Source organism: Mobula birostris, chromosome 7 (genome assembly GCF_030028105.1).
Source record: "Mobula birostris isolate sMobBir1 chromosome 7, sMobBir1.hap1, whole genome shotgun sequence".
Taxonomy (NCBI): domain Eukaryota; kingdom Metazoa; phylum Chordata; class Chondrichthyes; order Myliobatiformes; family Myliobatidae; genus Mobula; species Mobula birostris.
The window spans coordinates 274,528-293,769 of NC_092376.1; the positions used below are offsets into that span (position 1 = coordinate 274,528).

The following is a 19,242-nucleotide window of genomic DNA, read 5'->3' on the forward strand; positions in this document are numbered from 1 at the left end:
AACACCACTAGTAACCGGCAGCCAATCAGAATAGGATCCCTTTATTCCCACCCTTTGCTTTCTGCATATCAGCCAATGCTCCACCCATTTCAATATCTTTCTTGTAATTCCATGGGCTCTCATCTTATTAAGCAGCCTCATATGCAGCACCTTATCGAAGGCCTTTTGAAAATCCAAATACACAACATCCACAGCCTCTCCCTTGTCAATCTTATTCGAGATTACCTCAAAAAATTCCAATAGTTGGTGAGGCAGGATCTTCCCTTCATGAAACCATGCTGGCTTCAGCCTATCTTGTCATGCACCTCAAGGTATTTCATAACCTCGTCCTTGAGGATTGACTCCAATATCTTTCCAACTACCGATGTCAGACTAATGGGTCTATAATTTTCTTTTTGCTGCCTCCTTCCGTTCTTAAATAACGGAACTACATTTGCGACCTTCCAGTCCTCCGGAACCATGCCAGAGTCTATTGATTCCTGGAAGATCATTTCCAATGCTTCCACAATCTCCAAAGCCACCTCCTTCAGAACCCTTTGGTGCACCTCATCCGGACTGGGAGACTTATCTATTCTTAGTCCACTTAGCTTCCCAAGCACTTTCTCTCTAGTAATCTTGACTGTACCTAATTCTATTCCCTGATACCTCTGGCTATCAGGTATATTGCTCATGTCTTCCACTGTGAAGACTGATGCAAAATACTCATTCAGTCCCTCCGCCATCTCTTTGTTATCCATTATAATTTCTCCAGCATCATTTTCAATCGGTCCCGTATCTACCCTTGTCACTCTTTTACTCTTCATATATTTAAAAAAACTCTTAGTATCCTTTTTTATGTTAATCGCCAACTTCCTTTCATAGTTCATCTTTTCTTTCCTAATGACTTTCTTAGTTTCCTTCTGTGTTTTTAAAAGTCTTCCAGTCCTCATTTTTCCCACTAACTTTTGCTTCCTTGTACACCGTTTCTTTTGCTTTTATTTTTGCCTTAACCTCTCTCGTTAGCCACATTTGTGCCATTTTTCCATTCATGATTTTCTTTTTTCTTGGAATATATTTTTCCTGCATTTTCCTTATTTCTTGTAGGAATTTCATCCAATTCTGCTCTGCCGTCCCTCCATTTAGCTTACTTTTCCAATCAAATTGGGTCAGTTCCTCTCTCATACCACTGTAATTTCCCCTGTTCCACTGAAATATCGATACACCTGATACCAGCTTCTCCTTTTCAAATTTGAAACTGAACTCAATCATATTATGATCACTACTTCCAAGGGGTTCCTTTACCTCCAGCTCCCTAATCGCCTCAGGTTCGTTACACAGCACCCAATCCAAAACAGCCAGTCCCCTGGTGGGCTTCTGGACAAGCTGCTCCAAAAAGCCATCCTGTAGGCATTCTACAAACTCCCTCTCCTGAGATCCAGTACCTTCCTGACTTTCCCAATCCACTTTCATATTAAAATCCCCCATAATTATCTTGACATTTTCCTTGTGACACGCTTTTTCTATTTCCAGCTGCAACTTGTAGTCCACATCCCGGCTGCTGTTTGGAGGCCTGTATATAACTGCTATTAGTGTCTTTTTACCCTTGCCATTTCTTAATTCTACCCATAAGGATTCTACCTCTTGTGATCCTATGTCCCTTCTTTCTATTGATTTGATATCGGTACTCACCATCAGGGCCACGCCGCCCCCTTTACCTACCTTCCTGTGTTTCCTATAAACTGTGTATCCTTGGATATTCAGCTCCCAATCACATCTATCATTTAGCCATGACTCGGTGATGGCCACAATGTCATATCTTTTAAGCTGCAGCTGTGCAGCAAGGTCATCCACTTTATTTCTAATGCTGCGTGCATTTAAGTACAGTACATTTAGATCAGTATCTGTTGTCGATTTTGCTATATTTCTATTTTGCAGCAAATTATCCTGTATATTCACCGGCCTGTCTTTCTTGCGATCTTTGCTGCACAGTATTTTTGACTTATTTCTATTTCCCTCTTCCTCGACCCTAACACCTTGGTTTCCTTCCCCTTGCCAACTTAGTTTAAACCCTCCCTAACAGCTATATTAAACAATCCCGGCAGGATATTAGTACTTTTTGGGTTCAGGTGTAATCCATCTTTTTTTGTATAAGTCATACCTTCCCCAAAATAGATCCCAATAATTCAAGAATTTGAAGCCCTGCCCCCTGCACCAGTTACTTAGCCGCACATTCATCTGCTTAATTTTGCTATTCTTACCATCATTAGTGCGCAGTTCAGGCAGCAATCCTGATATTATTACTCTGGAGGTCCGGCTTTTCAATTTTCTTCCTAGCTGCCAGTAATCATTCTTCAGCACCTCCTCTCTTTTTCTGTCTATGTCACTGGTACCAACATGTACCAAGACTTCCGGCTGCTCGCCCTCTCTCCTCAGAATACTCTGGACTCGATCTGAGACATCCTGTACCTGGGCACCAGGGAGGCAACACACCATCCGGGTATCCTTGTCCGGCTCGCAGAATCTCTTGTCCGTCCCCCTTACAATGGAATCCCCTATAACTACCGCATTTCTTCTTGCTCTCTTGATTTCGGCACTGGGCAGAATGCCAGAGTCTCGTTCATTGTGGTCCTCCTCTGTCAGGTCTGCCTCTTCAACAGTATCCAAAACGATATATCGATTTCTGAGGGGGACAGTCACAGGGGTGCTATCCACTACCTCTCTATAGGTAATATCTATCACCTCCTCACTTTCCCTAATTAGCCGAAGGTCATCAATTTCCATCTCAAGCTCCTTAACACAGTCCTTCAGGAGCCTCATCTCAGTGCACCTGGTGCAGATGTAATCCTTGGGGAGGCTGGGAGTCTCCCAGGGTCCCCACATCTGGCACTCCAAGCACAACACTAATCCTAGATGCATACTTCTAATGCTACTGTTTGTACTAAATACCAAAAAACTGTAACTTACTCCATTACTACGAGACTCAACGGTCGCAGGAAGCCTCTTCCCGTCTCCGCCGAAGCCCGTTGAGCCAAAGCCCTTTCACCCTGCACCCTCTCATTTCGCAGCCCGCTCCGACGCTACCTGCTGGATATGGCGGTTTTCTTTTTAAACTGTTCGCACTCAACTGGATGCTAACATTGCACTTGCCTTCCTCACCACTGACTCAACCTGCAAATTAACCTTTAGGGAATTCCGCACAAGGATTCTTAAGTGCCTTTGCATCTCAGTTTTTTTGTATTTTCTCTGCATTTAGAAAATTGACAACCATTTCATTTCTTCCATGAAAGTGCCTGACCATATACTTGCTGACACTGTGTTCCATCTGCCATTTCTTTGCTCATTGTCCTAATCTCTCTAATTCCTTCTGTAGCCTCTCTACTTCCTTAAAACTAACTGCCCATCCAGCTATCATCAACTCGTCTGCAAACTTTGCAACAAAGCCTTCAATTCTATCATCCAAATCATAGACATATAATGTAAAAAGAATCAGTCGCAACACAGACCCCTGTGGAACACCACTAGTTACTGGCAGCCACACAGAAAAGGCTCCCTTTTTTCCTGTAATACCATGGGCTCGTACCTTGTTAAGCAGACTCATGTGTGGCACCTTGTCAAAGGCCTTCTGGAAATCCAAATACACATCATCAACTGATATTCCTTTGACTACCCTCCTTGTTAGTTCTTCAAAGAATTCCAACAGATTTGCCAGGGAAGATTTCTCCTGGATGAAACCATGTTGACTACTGCCTATTTTATCATGTGCCTCCAAGTACCCAGAGACCTCTTCCTTAATAATCGACTTCAAGATCTTTTCAACCACCGAGGTCTGATTAACTGCCTCTCTTCCTTCTTAAAGTGGAGTGAGACTTGCAATTTTCCAAGCTTCCAGAGTCATTCCAGAATCTAGTAATTATTAAAAGACCATTACCAATGCCTCCACGAACTCTTCATAGAAACATAGAAATCTACAGCACATTAGAGGCCTTTCGCCCCACAATTTTGTCCTGACCATGTAACCTACTCTAGAAACTGCCAAGAATTTCCCTACCACATAACCTTTGGCATTTCTAAACTCCATGTATCTATTAAAAGAGTCTCTTAAAATACCCTATTGAATCTGCCTCTACCCCCATTGCTGGCAGTGTATTCCATACACCCACCACTCTGCATGAAAAACTTCCCCTCTGACATCCCCCTTGCACCTGCTACCAAGCACCTTAAAACTATGCCCCCTCATGTTAGCCATTTCAGCCCTGGGAAAAGCCTCCGGCTATCCACATGATTGATGCCTCTCATCATCTTATACACCTCTTTCAGGTCACGTCTCATCCTTCATCACTCCAAGAAGAGAAGGCCAAGTTCACTCAACCTATTCCCATACGTAATGCTCTCCAATCCAGGCAACCTCTTTGTAAATCTCCTCTGCATTCTCTCTACAGTATCCACATCCTTCCTGTAGTGAGGTGACCAGAACTGGACACGGTACTCCAAGTGGGGTCTGACCAAGGTCTGATATAGCTGTAACATTACCTCACGGCTCTTGAACTCAATCCCATGGTTGATGAAGGCTGATTTCATTCTTGAGGTCTTTCCTGGCACCCTTGTAATTTTCTGGAGCTCTGACAGCACCTAGTTTCTTGAACCTTTCATAAGTTTTTCTTTTCTTCTTAACTAAATTTTCTACATACTTTGTACACCAGGGTTCTTTTACACTATCTTCCATTCCCTGCCACAGTGGAACATACCAATGCAGAACATCATGAACATTTGCCACATTTCTGCCATGCATTTCCCTGAGAACATCTGCTCCCAATTTATGTTCCCAAGTTCCTGCCTAATAGCATCATATTTCCCCCTACCCCAATTATTTTTTTTCCCAAATTGTCTGCTCCTATCCCTCTCCAGAGCTATGGTAAAGGAGATAGAGTTGTGGCCATTACCTCCAAAATGCTCTCCCACTGAGAGATCCGACACCTGACCAGGTTCATTTCCCAATACCAGATCAAGTACTGCCTCTCCTCTAGTTGGCTTATCTACATATTGCATTAGAAAACCTTCCTAAACACAGCTAACAAACTCCGCCCCATCTAAATGCCTTGCTCTAAGGAGATGCCAGTCAATATTAGGAAAGCTAAAATCACCCATCACAACAATCCTATTATTATTGCACCGTTCCAGAAGCTGCCTCCCTACCTGATCCTCGATGTTTCTGTTACTATTGGGGGTGTCTATAAAAAACACCTAGTAAAGTTATTGCCCCTTTCCTATTTCTGACTTCCATCCATAATGACTCAGAAGACAATCCCTCCAAGACCGCCTCCTTTTCTGCAGCTTTAATACTATCCCTGATTCACAGTGCCACTCCCTCCCTTTTGCCTTTTCCCTGTCCTTTTTGAAACATCTAAAGTCCGGCACACTCAGCAGCCGTTCCTGCCCCTGAGGCTTCCAAGTCTCTGTAATGGCCACAATGTCATAGTTCCACATATTGATCCACGCTCTAAGTGCATTCGCCTTGCTTATGATACTCCTTGCATTAAAATAGACACATTTTAAACCATCTGCTTGAGTGCTTCTTTGCTCTATTATCTGCCTATCCTTCCTCATAAACGTCCTGCAATCTTTCACTACTTGTGTGAATGCCCCATCCTCTGCCTCTTCACTTCGGTTCCCACCTCCCTACAAATCTCTCTCCCAGGACATTGGTTCCCCTCCAGTTCAGGTGCAATCTGTCCCACTTATACAGGTCACCCCTGCCCCAGAAAAGATTCCAATGATCCAAGAACTTGAAACCCTACTCCTTACACCATCTCCTCAGCCACTCATTCACCTACGCTATCTTCCTGTTCTGACCTTCACTAGCTTGTGGCACTAGGAGTAATCTGGAGTCTACCACCTTGGAGGTCCTGCTTTTCAGCCCTCTTCCTAACTTCCTAAACTTACTGCTCAGAGACATCCTGGACCCTGGCACCTGGGTGGCAACACACTATCCTGGCGTCTCTTTTGCTACCGCAGAATCTCCTATCTGTCCCCCTAGCTATCAAGTCCCTCATGACTATTGCTCCACCTGACTTCACCCTACCCTTCTGAGGCTCAGAGCCAACCACAGTGCTATTGGTCGGCTGTTGCTGCTTTGCCTAGATAGGTCATTCCCCTCAGCAATAGTCTATAGGCCCCCTGGTAGCAGTAGAGATACCGAGGAGCAGATTGGGAGGCAGATTTTGGAAAGGTGCAAAAATAACAGGGTTGTTATCATGGGTGACTTTAACTTCCCTAATATTGATTGGCACCTGATTAGTTCCAATGGTTTAGACGGGGCAGAGTTTATTAAGTGTATCCAGGATGGATTCCTGTCACAATATGTTGATAGGCCGACTGGGGGAATGCCATACATATAGTATTAGGTAACGAACCGGGTCAGGTCACAGATCTCTCAGTGGGTGGGCTTCTGGGGGACAGTGACCACTGCACACTGGCCTTTAACATTATCATGAAAAAGGATAGAATCAGAGAGGACAGGAAAATTTTTAATTGAGGAAGGGCAAATTATGAGGCTATAAGGCTAGAACTTGCGGGTGTGAATTGGGATGATGTTTTTGCAGGGAAATATACTATGGACATGTGGTCGATGTTTAGGGATCTCTTGCTGGATGTTAGGGATAAATTTGTTCCGGTGAGGAAGATAAAGAAGGGTGGGGTGAAGGAACCATGGGTGACTAGTGAGGTGGAAAATCTAGTCAGGTGGAAGAAGGCAGCATACATGAGGTTTAGGAAGCAAGGATCAAGTGGGTCTATTGAGGAATATAGGGTAGCAAGAAAGAAGCTTAAGAAGGGGCTGAGGAGAGCAAGAAGGGGGCATGAGAAGGCCTTGGCAAGTAGGGTAAAGGAAAACCCCAAGGCATTCTTCAATTATGTGAAGAACAAAATGATGACAAGATTGAAGGTAGGACCAATTAGAGATAAAGGTGGGAAGATGAGCCTGGAGGCTGTGGAAGTGAGTGAGGTCCTCAAGGAATACTTCTCTTCGGTATTCACCAATGAAAGGGAACTTGATGAAGGTGAGGACAATATGAGTGAGGTTGATGTTCTGGAGCATGTTGATATTCAGGGAGAGAAGGTGTTGGAGTTGTTAAAATAAATTAGGACAGATAAATCCCCGGGGCCTGACGGAATATTCCCCAGGCTGCTCCACAAGGTGAGGGAAGAGAGTACTGAGCCTCTGGCTAGGATCTTCATGTCCGCATTGTCCACGGTAATGGTACCGGATGATTGGAGGGAGGCGAATGTTGTCCTCTTGTTCAAAAAAGGTAGTAGGGATAGTCCGGGTAATTATAGACTAGTGAACCTTACATCTGTGGTGGGAAAGCTGTTGGAAAAGATTCTTAGAGAGAGGATCTCGGGGCATTTAGAGAATCATGGTCTGATCAGGGACAGTCAGCATGGCTTTGTAAAGGGCAGATCATGTCTAACAAGCCTGATAGAGTTCTTTGAGGAGGTGACAAGGCATACAGATGAGGGTAGTGCAATGGATGTGATCTACAAGGATTTTAGTAAGGCATTTGACAAGGTTCCACACAGTAGGCTTATTCAGAAAGTCAGAAGGCATGGGATCCAGGGAAGTATAGCCAGGTGGATTCAGAATTGGCTTGCCTGCAGAAAGCAGAGGGTTGTGGTGGAAGGAGTACATTCAGATTAGAGGGTTGTGACTAGTGGTGTCCCACAAGGTTCTGGGACCTCTGCTTTTCGTGATTTTTATTAACGACCTGGGTGTGGGGGTAGAAGGGTGGGTTGGCAAGTTTGCAGACGACACAAAGGTTGGTGGCTTTGTGGATAGTGTAGAGGATTGTCGAAGATTGCAGAGAGACATTGATAGGATGCAGAAGTGGGCTAAGAAGTGGCAGATGAAGTTCAACCTGGAGAAGTGTGAGGCGGTACACTTTGGAAGGACAAATTCCAAGGCAGAGTACAAAGTAAGTGGCAGGATACTTGGTAGTGTGGAGGAGCAGAGGGATCTGGGGGTACGTGTCCACAGATGCGGGAAAGTTGCCTCACCTGTAGATAGAGTAGTTAAGAAAGCTTATGGGGTGTTAGCTTTCATAAGTCGAGGGATAGAGTTTCAGAGTCGCGATGTAATGATGCAGCTCTATAAAACTCGGGTTAGGCCACACTTGGAGTACTGTGTCCACTTCTGGTTGCCTCACTATTGGAAGGATGTGGAAGCATTGGAAAGGGTACAGAGGAGATCTACCAGACTGCTGCCTGGTTTAGAGAGTGTGCATTATGATCAGAGATTAAGGGAGCTAGGGCTTTACTCTTTGGAGAGAAGGAGGATGAGAGGAGACATAATAGGGGTATACAAGATATTAAGAGGAATAGATAGAGTGGATAGCCAGCGTCTCTTCCCCAGGGCACCACTGCTTAATACAAGGGGACATGGCTTTAAGGTAAGAGGTGAGAAGTTCAAGGGGGATATTAGAGTAAGGTTTTTTACACAAAGAGTGGTTGGTGCGTGGAATGCACTGCCTGAGTCAGTGGTGGAGGCAGATACACTAGTGAAGTTTAAGAGACTACTAGACAGGTATATGGAGGAATCTATGGTGGAGGGTTATCTGGGAGGCAGAGTTTGAGGGTTGGCACAGCATTGTGGGCCGAAGGGCCAGTAATGTGCTGTACTATTTTATGTTCTATGTTCTACAATACTGTATCCAAAGGTATATACCTGTTCCTGAGGGGAATGGCCACAGGGGGACCCTGCACTGACTTTCTTCTCCCTTTACCTCCTTCAGTGTTCACCCATCTACTCTCTGAATTCCACACTCTGGGTGTAACTACCTGCTCAAAAGTCTTGTCTATCAGTTGCTTTGCCTCCCAGATGATCCTAAGTTCATCCAACCCCAGCTCTAGCTCCTTAATCTGTTCTTTCAGGAGCTGGAGTTGGCTGCACTTCCCGCAGATGTGGTCATCAGGGAGACCATCAGGTTCCATGAATTCCCACATCCTACAGGAGGAGCATACCACTGCCATACCTGCCATCCCTGCCATCCTGCCTGCATTGTACAATGGGCAACCAAGACCTGACAATGGCTGCCCTGCTTACCCCTTCTTTACTTTTATTCATTTTGCAATGCTCTGCTCCCAGTGCTGATTGGGCCTCCAGAATGTCCGAATACCCACAAAGTTCTCCCTTCATATAAGCTTCGCTGACCTGCGAGAAACCTCGGCGAAGTGCTCTGCTCCCAATGCTGACTGGGCCTTTAGAATGTCCGAGCACGAAATACTGTATTGAGCATAGAACATAGAACAATACAAAACAGTACAGGTCCAGGAGAGCACACAAAATTGTGGAGGAACTCAGCAGGTCAGGCAGCATCTATGGAGATATGGAGTTGATATTTTGGACCAAAGCCCTTTATCGGGATCCACCCGATAAATGTGCTGACATTTTAACCTACAACAAGTTCAATCTCACCCTTCCGTCCTACATATCACTCCACTTTTCTATCACCCATGTGCCTGCCTAATATTTTCTTAATGTCCCCAATGTATCAGCCTCTACTACCACCACCAGCAGTGTGTTCCATGCACTCACCACTCCCTGTGAATAAAACCTGTACCTGATATCTGACCCTACGCTTATTAAGTGCCCTCTTCACCACCCTATATACCTATGTCACTGTATCCTGCCACTGTCTGTAAGGAGTTGGTCACTCTCCTCGTAACCACATGTGTATCTTCCAGGTGCTCTGGTTTACTCCCACATTCCAAAGGTGTATGGGCTAGTCGGTGAGTTGGTGAAAGGTGTATGGGCTGGTCGGTGAGTTGATGGAAGGTGTATGGGCTGGTCGGTGAGTTGATGGAAGGTGTATGGGCTGGTAGGTGAGTTGGTGGAAGGTGTATGGACTGGTAGGTGAGCTGGTGGAAGGTGTATAGGCTGGTTGGTGAGTTGGTGGAAGGTGTATGGGCTGGTAGGTGAATTGGTGGAAGGTGTATGGGCTGGTCGGTGAGTTGGTGGAAGGTGTATAGGCTGGTCGGTGAGTTGGTGGAAGGTGTATGGGCTGGTAGGTGAGTTGGTGGAAGGTGTATGGGCTGGTAGGTGAGTTGGTGGAAGGTGTATGGGCTGGTAGGTGAATTGGTGGAAGGTGTATGGGCTCATAGGTGAATTGGTGGACGTAGACAGTGCAGCCTGTTGGGCCAGCAGGGCCTGTTACTGTGCTATGTCTCGAAATAGAAATTTCAGGGAACTATGAGTTTGCACCCTCCAGACTCTGTTGTACATCAATACGACTGAGGAATCCTGGGACCCTGCATTTACCTATGTCCACCCAATGTTAGATGGCCAGCATTAGCTTACACATGTCTGGATTAAATTCCACCTGCCAATGCTTGCTCCAATATTCCAGATGAGTTACTGTAAGTCTCTTCACATTCTCTCAAAACATTCTTCACTGTAGACTACTCTGCCAAATTGTGTATCATCAGCAAACTTAGTGATCAGTCCAGGTACACTCACATCCAAATCATATAACTATATAGACTTCAAAGGTTCCAGCACTAGTCAATGGAGTAAACTACTGGTTACAGTCTTGTGGTCAAAAAAACACCCATCCACCACTAATTTTCACCTCCGTCACCAAGACAATTATGGATCCTATGTGCTTTAACCTTCTGGACTAACTGATCATGTAGGACTTTGCCAAAATCCTTGTTGAAGTCTACTTAAACCACGTATACCACTCCATCTTCATCATTTATTAAAATTACCTCCTCAATGAAATCAATCAGGTTTATGAGGAAGGATTTCTCCTGGAGAAAATAATTTTGACTCCCTTAATCAGCCCCTGCCTTTTCAGGTGAACATTAATCCTGTCCCTTAGAATCTTTTCCAACAATTTCCCCATTCTCAATATAAGGCGTGCCAGTCGATAGTTTCCCAGCTTATCCCTGCTGCCCTGTTTGGAAAAGGGAACAATATTTGCTAACCTCATGTGTTCCAGTACCTCACCAATGGCTAACCAGGATGCTGGAATCTCCATTACAGCCTCAGCAACCTCTTCCCTTGCTTCCCACCCAGGGACCCATCCATTAGGCATGCTGCACAATATCAGTGTACCATTCCCCCTAGCTCTCCACATCCTGTTGAATGACAATGAGAAGATCATGTTCATATCTTCTGGCTCCACAAATACATTTCCCCTTTTGTTCCCTAAGGGGACATACAAGGGCTGGTGAAATAAAATTCTATGGCGTCACAGGAAAGATACTGGTGTGGATAATGGAATGGCTGACAGGCAGGAGGCAGTGAGTGGGAGTAAAAGGGGGACTTTTCTGGGTGGCTTCTGGTGACTAGTGGTGCTCCTCAGGGGTCAGTATTGGGACCACTGCTTTTCACTTTGTTTGTCAATGATTTAGATAATGGAATTGATGGCTTGCTGGCAACGTTTGCGGATGATACGATGATAGGTGGAGGGGTAGGTAATGCTGAGGAAGCAATGTGATTGCAGTAGGACTTAGACAAATTGGAAGAGTGGCAGAAAAGTGACAGATGGAATACAGTGTTGGGAAATGTATGATAATGCATTTTGGTAAAAGGAACAATCATGTGGACTATTTGTCAGGCTGCACTTGGAGTACTGTCTACAGTATTGGGCCCATATCTCAGAAGAATGTGTTGTCATTGGAGAGAGTCCAGAGGAGGTTCATGGGGATGATTCCAGGAATGAAGGGGTTAACATATGAGAGAGTCTGGTAGCTTTGCACCTGTACTCATTGAAATTTAGAAGAATGCGGGAGGATCTCATTGGAAGCTACCGAATGTTAAAAGGACTAGATAGAGTGGATGTGAAGAGGATGTTTCCTATGGTGGAGGCATTCAGAGCTAGAGGGGACAGCCTCAAAATTGAAGAGTGACCCTTTAGAACAGAGGTAAGGAGGAATTTTTTGAGCCAGAGAGTGGTGAATCTGTGGAATGCTCTGCCACAGACTGCGGTGGAGGCTAAGTCCATGTGTATATTTAAGGAGAAGTTGGTCATTTCCTGATCAGTCAGGGCATCGAAGGATATGGCGAGAAGGAGGTGTATGGATTTGAGTGAGATCCGGGATCAGCCATGATGGAATGGTGGAGCAGACTCGATGGGCTGAATGGCCTAATTCTGCTCCTATGTCTTATAGTCTTATGATCTAAGGGCTGCAGTTGTTCAATAAGCTGACTAACCTCCACCTTCTCATACACAAAGAAGGGTGGGCAATAGATGTGGTTTTTCAATGATGGTCAGGTTCTGAAATATGACTTAAACAAAAGAAAGATCTTCCTTTACACCATTCTTGCTGTGTGCATGGAATCTGAGGGTCTGACAATGAGGCGAGCTGCACATGAAACTCAAGGCAAATATCCTTGAGTTGAGAGAAAAGCTGAATTATTTTGTGTGTCCAAAAGCTCAAGTATTAAAATCTGTTTTTGTGTATTTTTTCTGGGAAATAGTTTGGTTGTAATTTGATTAAACAAACATTACATGCTTCTGAAACTGAGTTAACAGCATTTGGACTCATGATGATCTGGCAGTTTCTGAGTGTGTGTTCTCTGGAGGTGGCAGGGCAGAGAAAGACTTCCAAGGCAAAACACTTGCAGTTGTGTTTCTGTTCTGCGATGCTTCAGTGTGACTTCAGAGAGTGGGCTCAACACCAGCATTTCTGCTTGATGGAACAAGGCAGATTAATGGCTCAGCATGGAATCAATGGGCCAAAAAGGGCCTGTTTCTGTCTGGTGTTCTAAGACTCTATACTGTAATGCTCATGAGCTGTTGGGCTAAGTCCCACTGTACCTCCAGATCCTGCACACTCTTCTGCTGACAAAGCAAGAATCCAAGTGTCAGAGTCCAATAAGTTTCCTATCACACATTTGAGACGGTCATATTCTTGATCCTTTTTTCTCCACAGATCTCTGCCACCGATGCTGACAGTGGAAGTTTTGGAAGTGTTACGTATTCCATTGGTTCTGGAATTGGCAGCTTGCCACCTACTCAGTTCACCATCGACCAACACACAGGTCAAATCTGCACCTCAGGAGCCTTAGACAGGGACGATGAGCCTGACCACTATGAATTCACAGTGACCGCTGTTGATGGGGTAAGGATCTTCACCGGCCTCCGTGTCTCAGTACCATGTAAATGCAGTGAATGCAGACCTGGTTGTGGACAACCTGTACACTCCAAATCAGAAAATCATGAGTACAAAGTCCGTGATGTGTATTCTGAAAAAGTCTTTGTGGCAATGCTCTGCTGTTGGGAGGAACAATACAGAGAGAGGGTGGTACTAAGGATGGATTGCACTATTGATCACAATGCTTTTTGAAGGGAAAATCTGCCTGTTCTCTTCTGTAGGTGTAAAGCATACAGGGTAATTTCTAAAAAATCATTTACTGTATCTGTGTTTACTCTGGAGACAGACACAGAGTCTACAGAAGTGAGACAAAGCAGCAATGGGTTCATGAACCCTATACAGGTTACAGAGGAGGAGATGTTTATTTTCTTGAGGAAAATTAGGGTGGATAAATCCCTAGGGCCTGACAAGTTGTTCCCTCGTACCCTGTGGGAGGCAAGTGCAGCAGTTGCAGGAGTTGCAGGAGCCCAAGAAGAGATAGTTAACTCATCCTTAGAAACAGGTGAGGTACCAGAGGTTTGGAGGATAGCTAATAAGACCATAAGACATAGGGGCACAATTAGGCCATTCAGTCCATCAAGTCTGTTCTGCCATTCCATCATGGCTGATACCAGATCCCACTCAACCCCAAACACCTGCCTTATTGCCATATTCTTTGATGATCTGACCAATCAGGAAACTATCAAATTCCACTTTAAATATACCTATGGAATTGACCTCCACCATAGTCTGTGGCAGAGCATTCCACAGATTCACTACTCTCTGGCTAAAAAAAAAAATCCTCCTTACCTCTGTTCTAAAAGGTCATCCCTCAGTTTTGAGGCTGTGCCCTCAGTTTTGGATACCTCCACCATAGGAAACATTCTCTCTACATCTACCTTATCTAGTTCTTTCAACATTTGGTAGGTTTCAATGAGATCCCCCCACATTCTTCTAAATTCCAGTGAGTACAGGCCCAAAACTGCCAAACCCTCTTCATACATTAACACCTCAATTCCTGGAATCATGCTCATGAACCTCCTCTGGACTCTCTCCAATGACAATGCATCCTTTCTGAGACATGGAGCCCAAAACTGTTGACAATACTCCAAGTGCAGCCTGACTAGTATCTTATAAAGTCTCAGCATTATCTCCTTGCTTTTATATGTTCGGGCGCACGCTGCCTTTTTTCGTAACAGTGAAAACACCTTCTGTTAACGAAAACAGGTAACTAATGTAATCAAGGGTATACGTCCTATCGAAAGGACAGACTGATGGGCAGAGGGGGTGGGGTGGCTCTGTTGGTGAGGAATGATATTCAGTACCTCGCGAGGAGGGACATAGAATCAGGAGACGTAGAGTCAGTATGGATTGAACTGAGAAATTCTAAGGGTAGAAAGACCTTAATGGAAGTTATCTACAGGCCCCCAAACAGTTGTCTGGATGTAGGGTGTAAGTTGAATCAAGAGTTAAAATTGGCATGTCGCAAAGGTAATGCTACAGTTGTTATAGGGGATTTCAACATGCAGGTAGACTGAGGAATCAGGTTGGTACTGGACGCCAAGAAAGGGAGTTTGTGGAGTGCCTCCGAGATGGATTCTTAGAACAGCTTGTACTGGAGCCTACCAGAGAGAACGCAATTCTAGATTTAGTGTTGTGCAATGAACCGGATTTGATCAGGGACCTTGAGGTAAAGGAGCCATTACGAGGTAGTGACCATAATATGATAAGTTTTAATCTACAATTTGAGAGGGAGAAGGGAAATTCAGAAGTGTCAGTATTACAGTTGAACAAAGAGAACTATGGTGCTATGAGGGAGGAGCTGGCCAAAGTTCAATGGAACAATACCCTAGCGGGGATGACAGTGGAACAACAATGGTAAGTGTTTCTGAGAGTAATGCAGAAGGTGCAGGATCAGTTCATTCCAAAGAGGAAGAAAGATCCTAAGGGGAGTAAGGGGAGGCCGTGGCTGACAAGGGCAGTAATGGACAGTATAAAAATAAAAGAGAAGAAGTATAACATAGCAAAGAAGAGTGGAAAGCCGGAGGATTGGGAAACTTTCAAAGAGCAACAGAAGGTAACTAACAAGGCAATACGCGGAGAAAAAATGAGGTATGAAGGTAAACTAGCCAAGGATATAAAGGAGGATAGTAAAATCTTCTTTAGGTATGTGAAAAGGAAAAAACTAGTTAAGACCAAAATTGGGCCCTTGAAGACAGAAACGGGTGAATTTATTATGGGGAACAAGGAAATGGCAGATGAGTTGAACAGGTACTTTGGATCTGTCTTCACTAGGGAAGACACAAACCATCTCCCAGATGTAATAGTGGCCAAAGGACCTAGGGTAATGGATGAACTGAAGGAAATTTATATTAGGCAGGAAATGTTGTTGGATAAACTGTTGGGTCTGAAAGCTGATAAGTCCCCGGGACCTGATGGTCTGCATCCCAGAGTACTTAAGGAGGTGGCTTTAGAAATCGTGGACACACTGGTAATCATTTTCCAATGTTCTATGGATTCAGGATCAGTTCCTGTGGATTGGAGGGTGGGTAATGTTGTCCCTCTCTTCAAGAAGGGAGGAAGAGAGAAAACAGGGAATTATAGACCAGTTAGCCTGACGTCGGTGATGTGAAAGATGCTGGAGTCAATTATAAAAGACGAAATTACGACACATCTGGATAGCAGTAACAGGATCGGTCCGAGTCAGCATGGATTTACAAAGGGGAAGTCGTGCTTCACTAATCTTCTGGAATTTTTGGAAGATGTAACTATGAAAATTGACAAGGGAGAGCCAGTGGATGTAGTGTACCTGGACTTTCAGAAAGCCTTTGATAAAGTCCCACATAGGAGATTAGTGGGCAAAATTAGGGCACATGGTATTGGGGGAAGAGTACTGACATGGATCGAAAATTGGCTGGCTGACAGAAAACAAAGAGTAGTGATTAACGGGTCCCTTTTGGAATGGCAGCCGGCGACCAGTGGGGTACCGCAGGGTTCAGTGCTGGGACCGCAGCTGTTTACAATATATATTAATGATTTAGATGAGGGAATTAAAAGTAACATTAACATAGAACGTAGAATAGTACAGCATAGTACAGGCCCTTCGGCCCACAATGCTGTGCCGACCCTCAAACCCTGCCCCCCCCATCTTAAATTCCTCCATATACCTTTCTAGTAGTCTCTTAAACTTCACTAGTGTATCTGCCTCCACCACTGACTCAGGCAGTGCATTCCACGCACCAACCACTCTCTGAGTAAAAAACCTTCCTCTAATATCCCCCTTGAACTTCCCACCCCTTACCTTAAAGCCATGTCCTCTTGTATTGAGCAGTGGCGCCCTGGGGAAGAGGCGCTGGCTATCCACTCTATCTATTCCTCTTATTATCTTGAACACCTCTATCATGTCTCCCCTCATCCTCCTTCTCTCCAAACAGCAAAGCCCTAGCTCCCTTAATCGCTGATCATAATGCATACTTTCTAAACCAGGCAGCATCCTGGTAAATATCCTCTGTACCCTTTCCAATGCTTCCACATTCTTCCTATAGTGAGGTGACCAGAACTGGACACAGTAATCCAAGTGTGGCCTAACCAGAGTTTTACAGAGCTGCATCATCGCAACTCTTAAACTCTATCTCTTGACTTATGAAAGCTAACACCCTATAAGCTTTCTTAACTACCCTATCCACCTGTGAGGCAACTTTCAGGGATCTGTGGACATGTACCCTGAGATCCCTCTGCTCCTCCACACTACCAAGTATCCTGCCATTTACTTTGTATTCTGCCTTGGAGTTTGTTCTTCCAAGGTGTACCACCTCACACTTCTCCGGGCTGAACTCCATCTGCCACTTCTCAGCCCACTTCTGCATCCTATCAATGTCTCTCTGCAATCTTTGACAATCCTCTACACTATCTACAACACCACCAACCTTTGTGTCGTCTGCAAACTTGCCAACCCACCCTTCTACTCCCACATCCAGGTCATTAATTAAAATCATGAAAAGTAGAGGTCTCAGAACAGATCCTTGTGGGACACCACTAGCCACAATCCTCCAATCTGAATGTACTCCCTCCTTCCTCTGCCTTCTGCAGGCAAGCAAATTCTGAATCCACCTGGCCAAACTTCCCTGGATCCCATGCCTTCTAACTTTCTGAATAAGCCTACTGTGTGGAACCTTGTCAAGTGCAACATTAGCAAATTTGCCGATGACACAAAGCTGGGTGGCAGTGTGAAACGTGAGGAGGATGTTATGAGAATGCAGGGTGACTTGGACAGGCTGGGTAAGTGGGCAGATGCATGGCAGATGCAGTTTAATGTGGATAAATGTGAGGTAATCCACTTTGGTGGTAAGAAGAGGAAGGCAGATTATTATCTAAATGGAGTCAAGTTAGGAAAAGGGGAAGCACAACGAGATCTAGGTGTTCTTGTACATCAGTCACTGAAAGCAAGCATGCAAATATAGCAGGCAGTGAAGAAAGCTAATGGCATGCTGGCCTTCATAACAAGGGGAATTGAGTATAAGAGCAAAGAGGTCCTTCTGCAGCTGTACAGGGCCCTGGTGAGACCACATCTGGAGTACCGTGTGCAGTTTTGGTCTCCAAATTTGAGGAAGAACATTCTTGCTATTGAGGGGGTGCAGCGTAGGTTAACAAGGTTAATTCCTGGGATGGCGGGACTGTCATATGTCGAAAGATTGGAGCGACTGGGCTTGTATACTCTGGAATTTAGAAGGCTGAGAGGGGATCTTATTGAAACATGTAAGATTATTAAGGGATTGGACACGCTGGAGGCAGGAAGCATGTTCCCGCTGATGGGTGAGTCCAGAACCAGAGGCCACAGCTTAAGAATAAGGGGTAGGCTATTTAGAATGGAGTTGAGGAAAAACTTTTTCACCCAGAGAGTGGTGGATATATGGAATGCTCTGCCCCAGAAGGCTGTGGAGGCCAAGTCTCTGGATGCTTTCAAGAAGGAGATGGATAGAGCTCTTAAAGATAGCGGAATCAAAGGTTATGGGGATAAGGCAGGAACTGGATACTGATTGTGGATGATCAGCCATGATCACAGTGAATGGCGGTGCTGGCTTGAAGGGCCAAATGGCCTATTCCTGCACCTATTGTCTATTGTCTTTCGTAACAGCGAGGTGTCATAAAGTGAACATTCGGAAAACAGGGGCCACCTGTACCCTTCAATGTCAACTGACCATCAGATCAGGCTATTGTAGACTTAAAATTGCTGACGCTTTGCGATTGGCCCTCTGATAACTCAAATGATAGGCCTGCCAGACAGCCCAGTGATGGATGAAGAGGAGTTTAATTCCAGTGGCCTTGAGATGCTCCCACACATCAGATGGGACCTACTGACCTTGGATCTGTGCAGACTGCTCTGCTCTCCACAGAAATCCTGGGGTTTTGCCGTGGTAACTTTGTCAACCAGTTACGTTTCACCATTCTGTCCATCCCCCTGCAATGCAGAGTAGTCACAGGAGGGAAAGGCCTCTCAGAGATTGTTAGATGTTAACTATGCTCCTCGCTCTCTCCTTCAGGGTGGCCTGAACTCCATGGCCTATGTCAAAGTTTACCTGGATGATATCAATGACAACAGGCCAGTGTTCTACCCCGTGCAGTATGCAGCAAGCCTCAGCACCCAGAGTCTGCCGGGAACAGTGGTGCTCAAAGTCTTTGCTCTAGACAAGGATGGAGGACGGAATGGAAAGCTGACGTATCAGATTGTTGCAGGCAACTTGCCTCCCCTGTTCACCCTCGACAGAGACACAGGTAAGTGTCAGCACAGCGTGACACCATGGAAGCGGCCTTGGATCTGCTGGTCAATGGGACTGGTCACTTGCTCAGTCAGCATGGTTTTTGTGACAAGGGCAGTGTCCTGTCCCCTGCCAGCATGTAATTGGGAAATTAGGGGATCTCCCCACGATCTGGGCCACAGCGGATCCCTGGAATACCTGACGCAAGGATCTCAGGCAGGAACTGGGAGTGAGCCTTTGGCTGCTTCCTGGTCACTAATCTACAGCTCACTTGGCTGCTTCATTGGAGTGAGCTCAGAGCCAGTCTTTCCCCAGAGTACCCTTGACGAGTTTCATTGTATTCGTCAAGTAGTTTCCTGCACTCTGAGAATTTCCT

At 45.2% G+C, this 19,242-nt stretch overlaps 1 protein-coding gene across 3 annotated transcripts in view; it reads left to right on the forward strand.

Annotated features, from left to right (window-relative positions):
- LOC140199932 (protocadherin-16-like) overlaps positions 1-19,242 on the forward strand; it is a 454,953-nt gene that overhangs the window by 247,195 nt on the left and 188,516 nt on the right. For all 3 annotated transcript variants that reach the window (XM_072262411.1, XM_072262410.1, XM_072262409.1), the window contains 2 exons: positions 12,910-13,098; positions 18,651-18,882. In XM_072262411.1, coding sequence (XP_072118512.1) covers positions 12,910-13,098; positions 18,651-18,882 — 421 coding nt within the window. The remainder of the gene's footprint in view (positions 1-12,909; positions 13,099-18,650; positions 18,883-19,242) is intronic.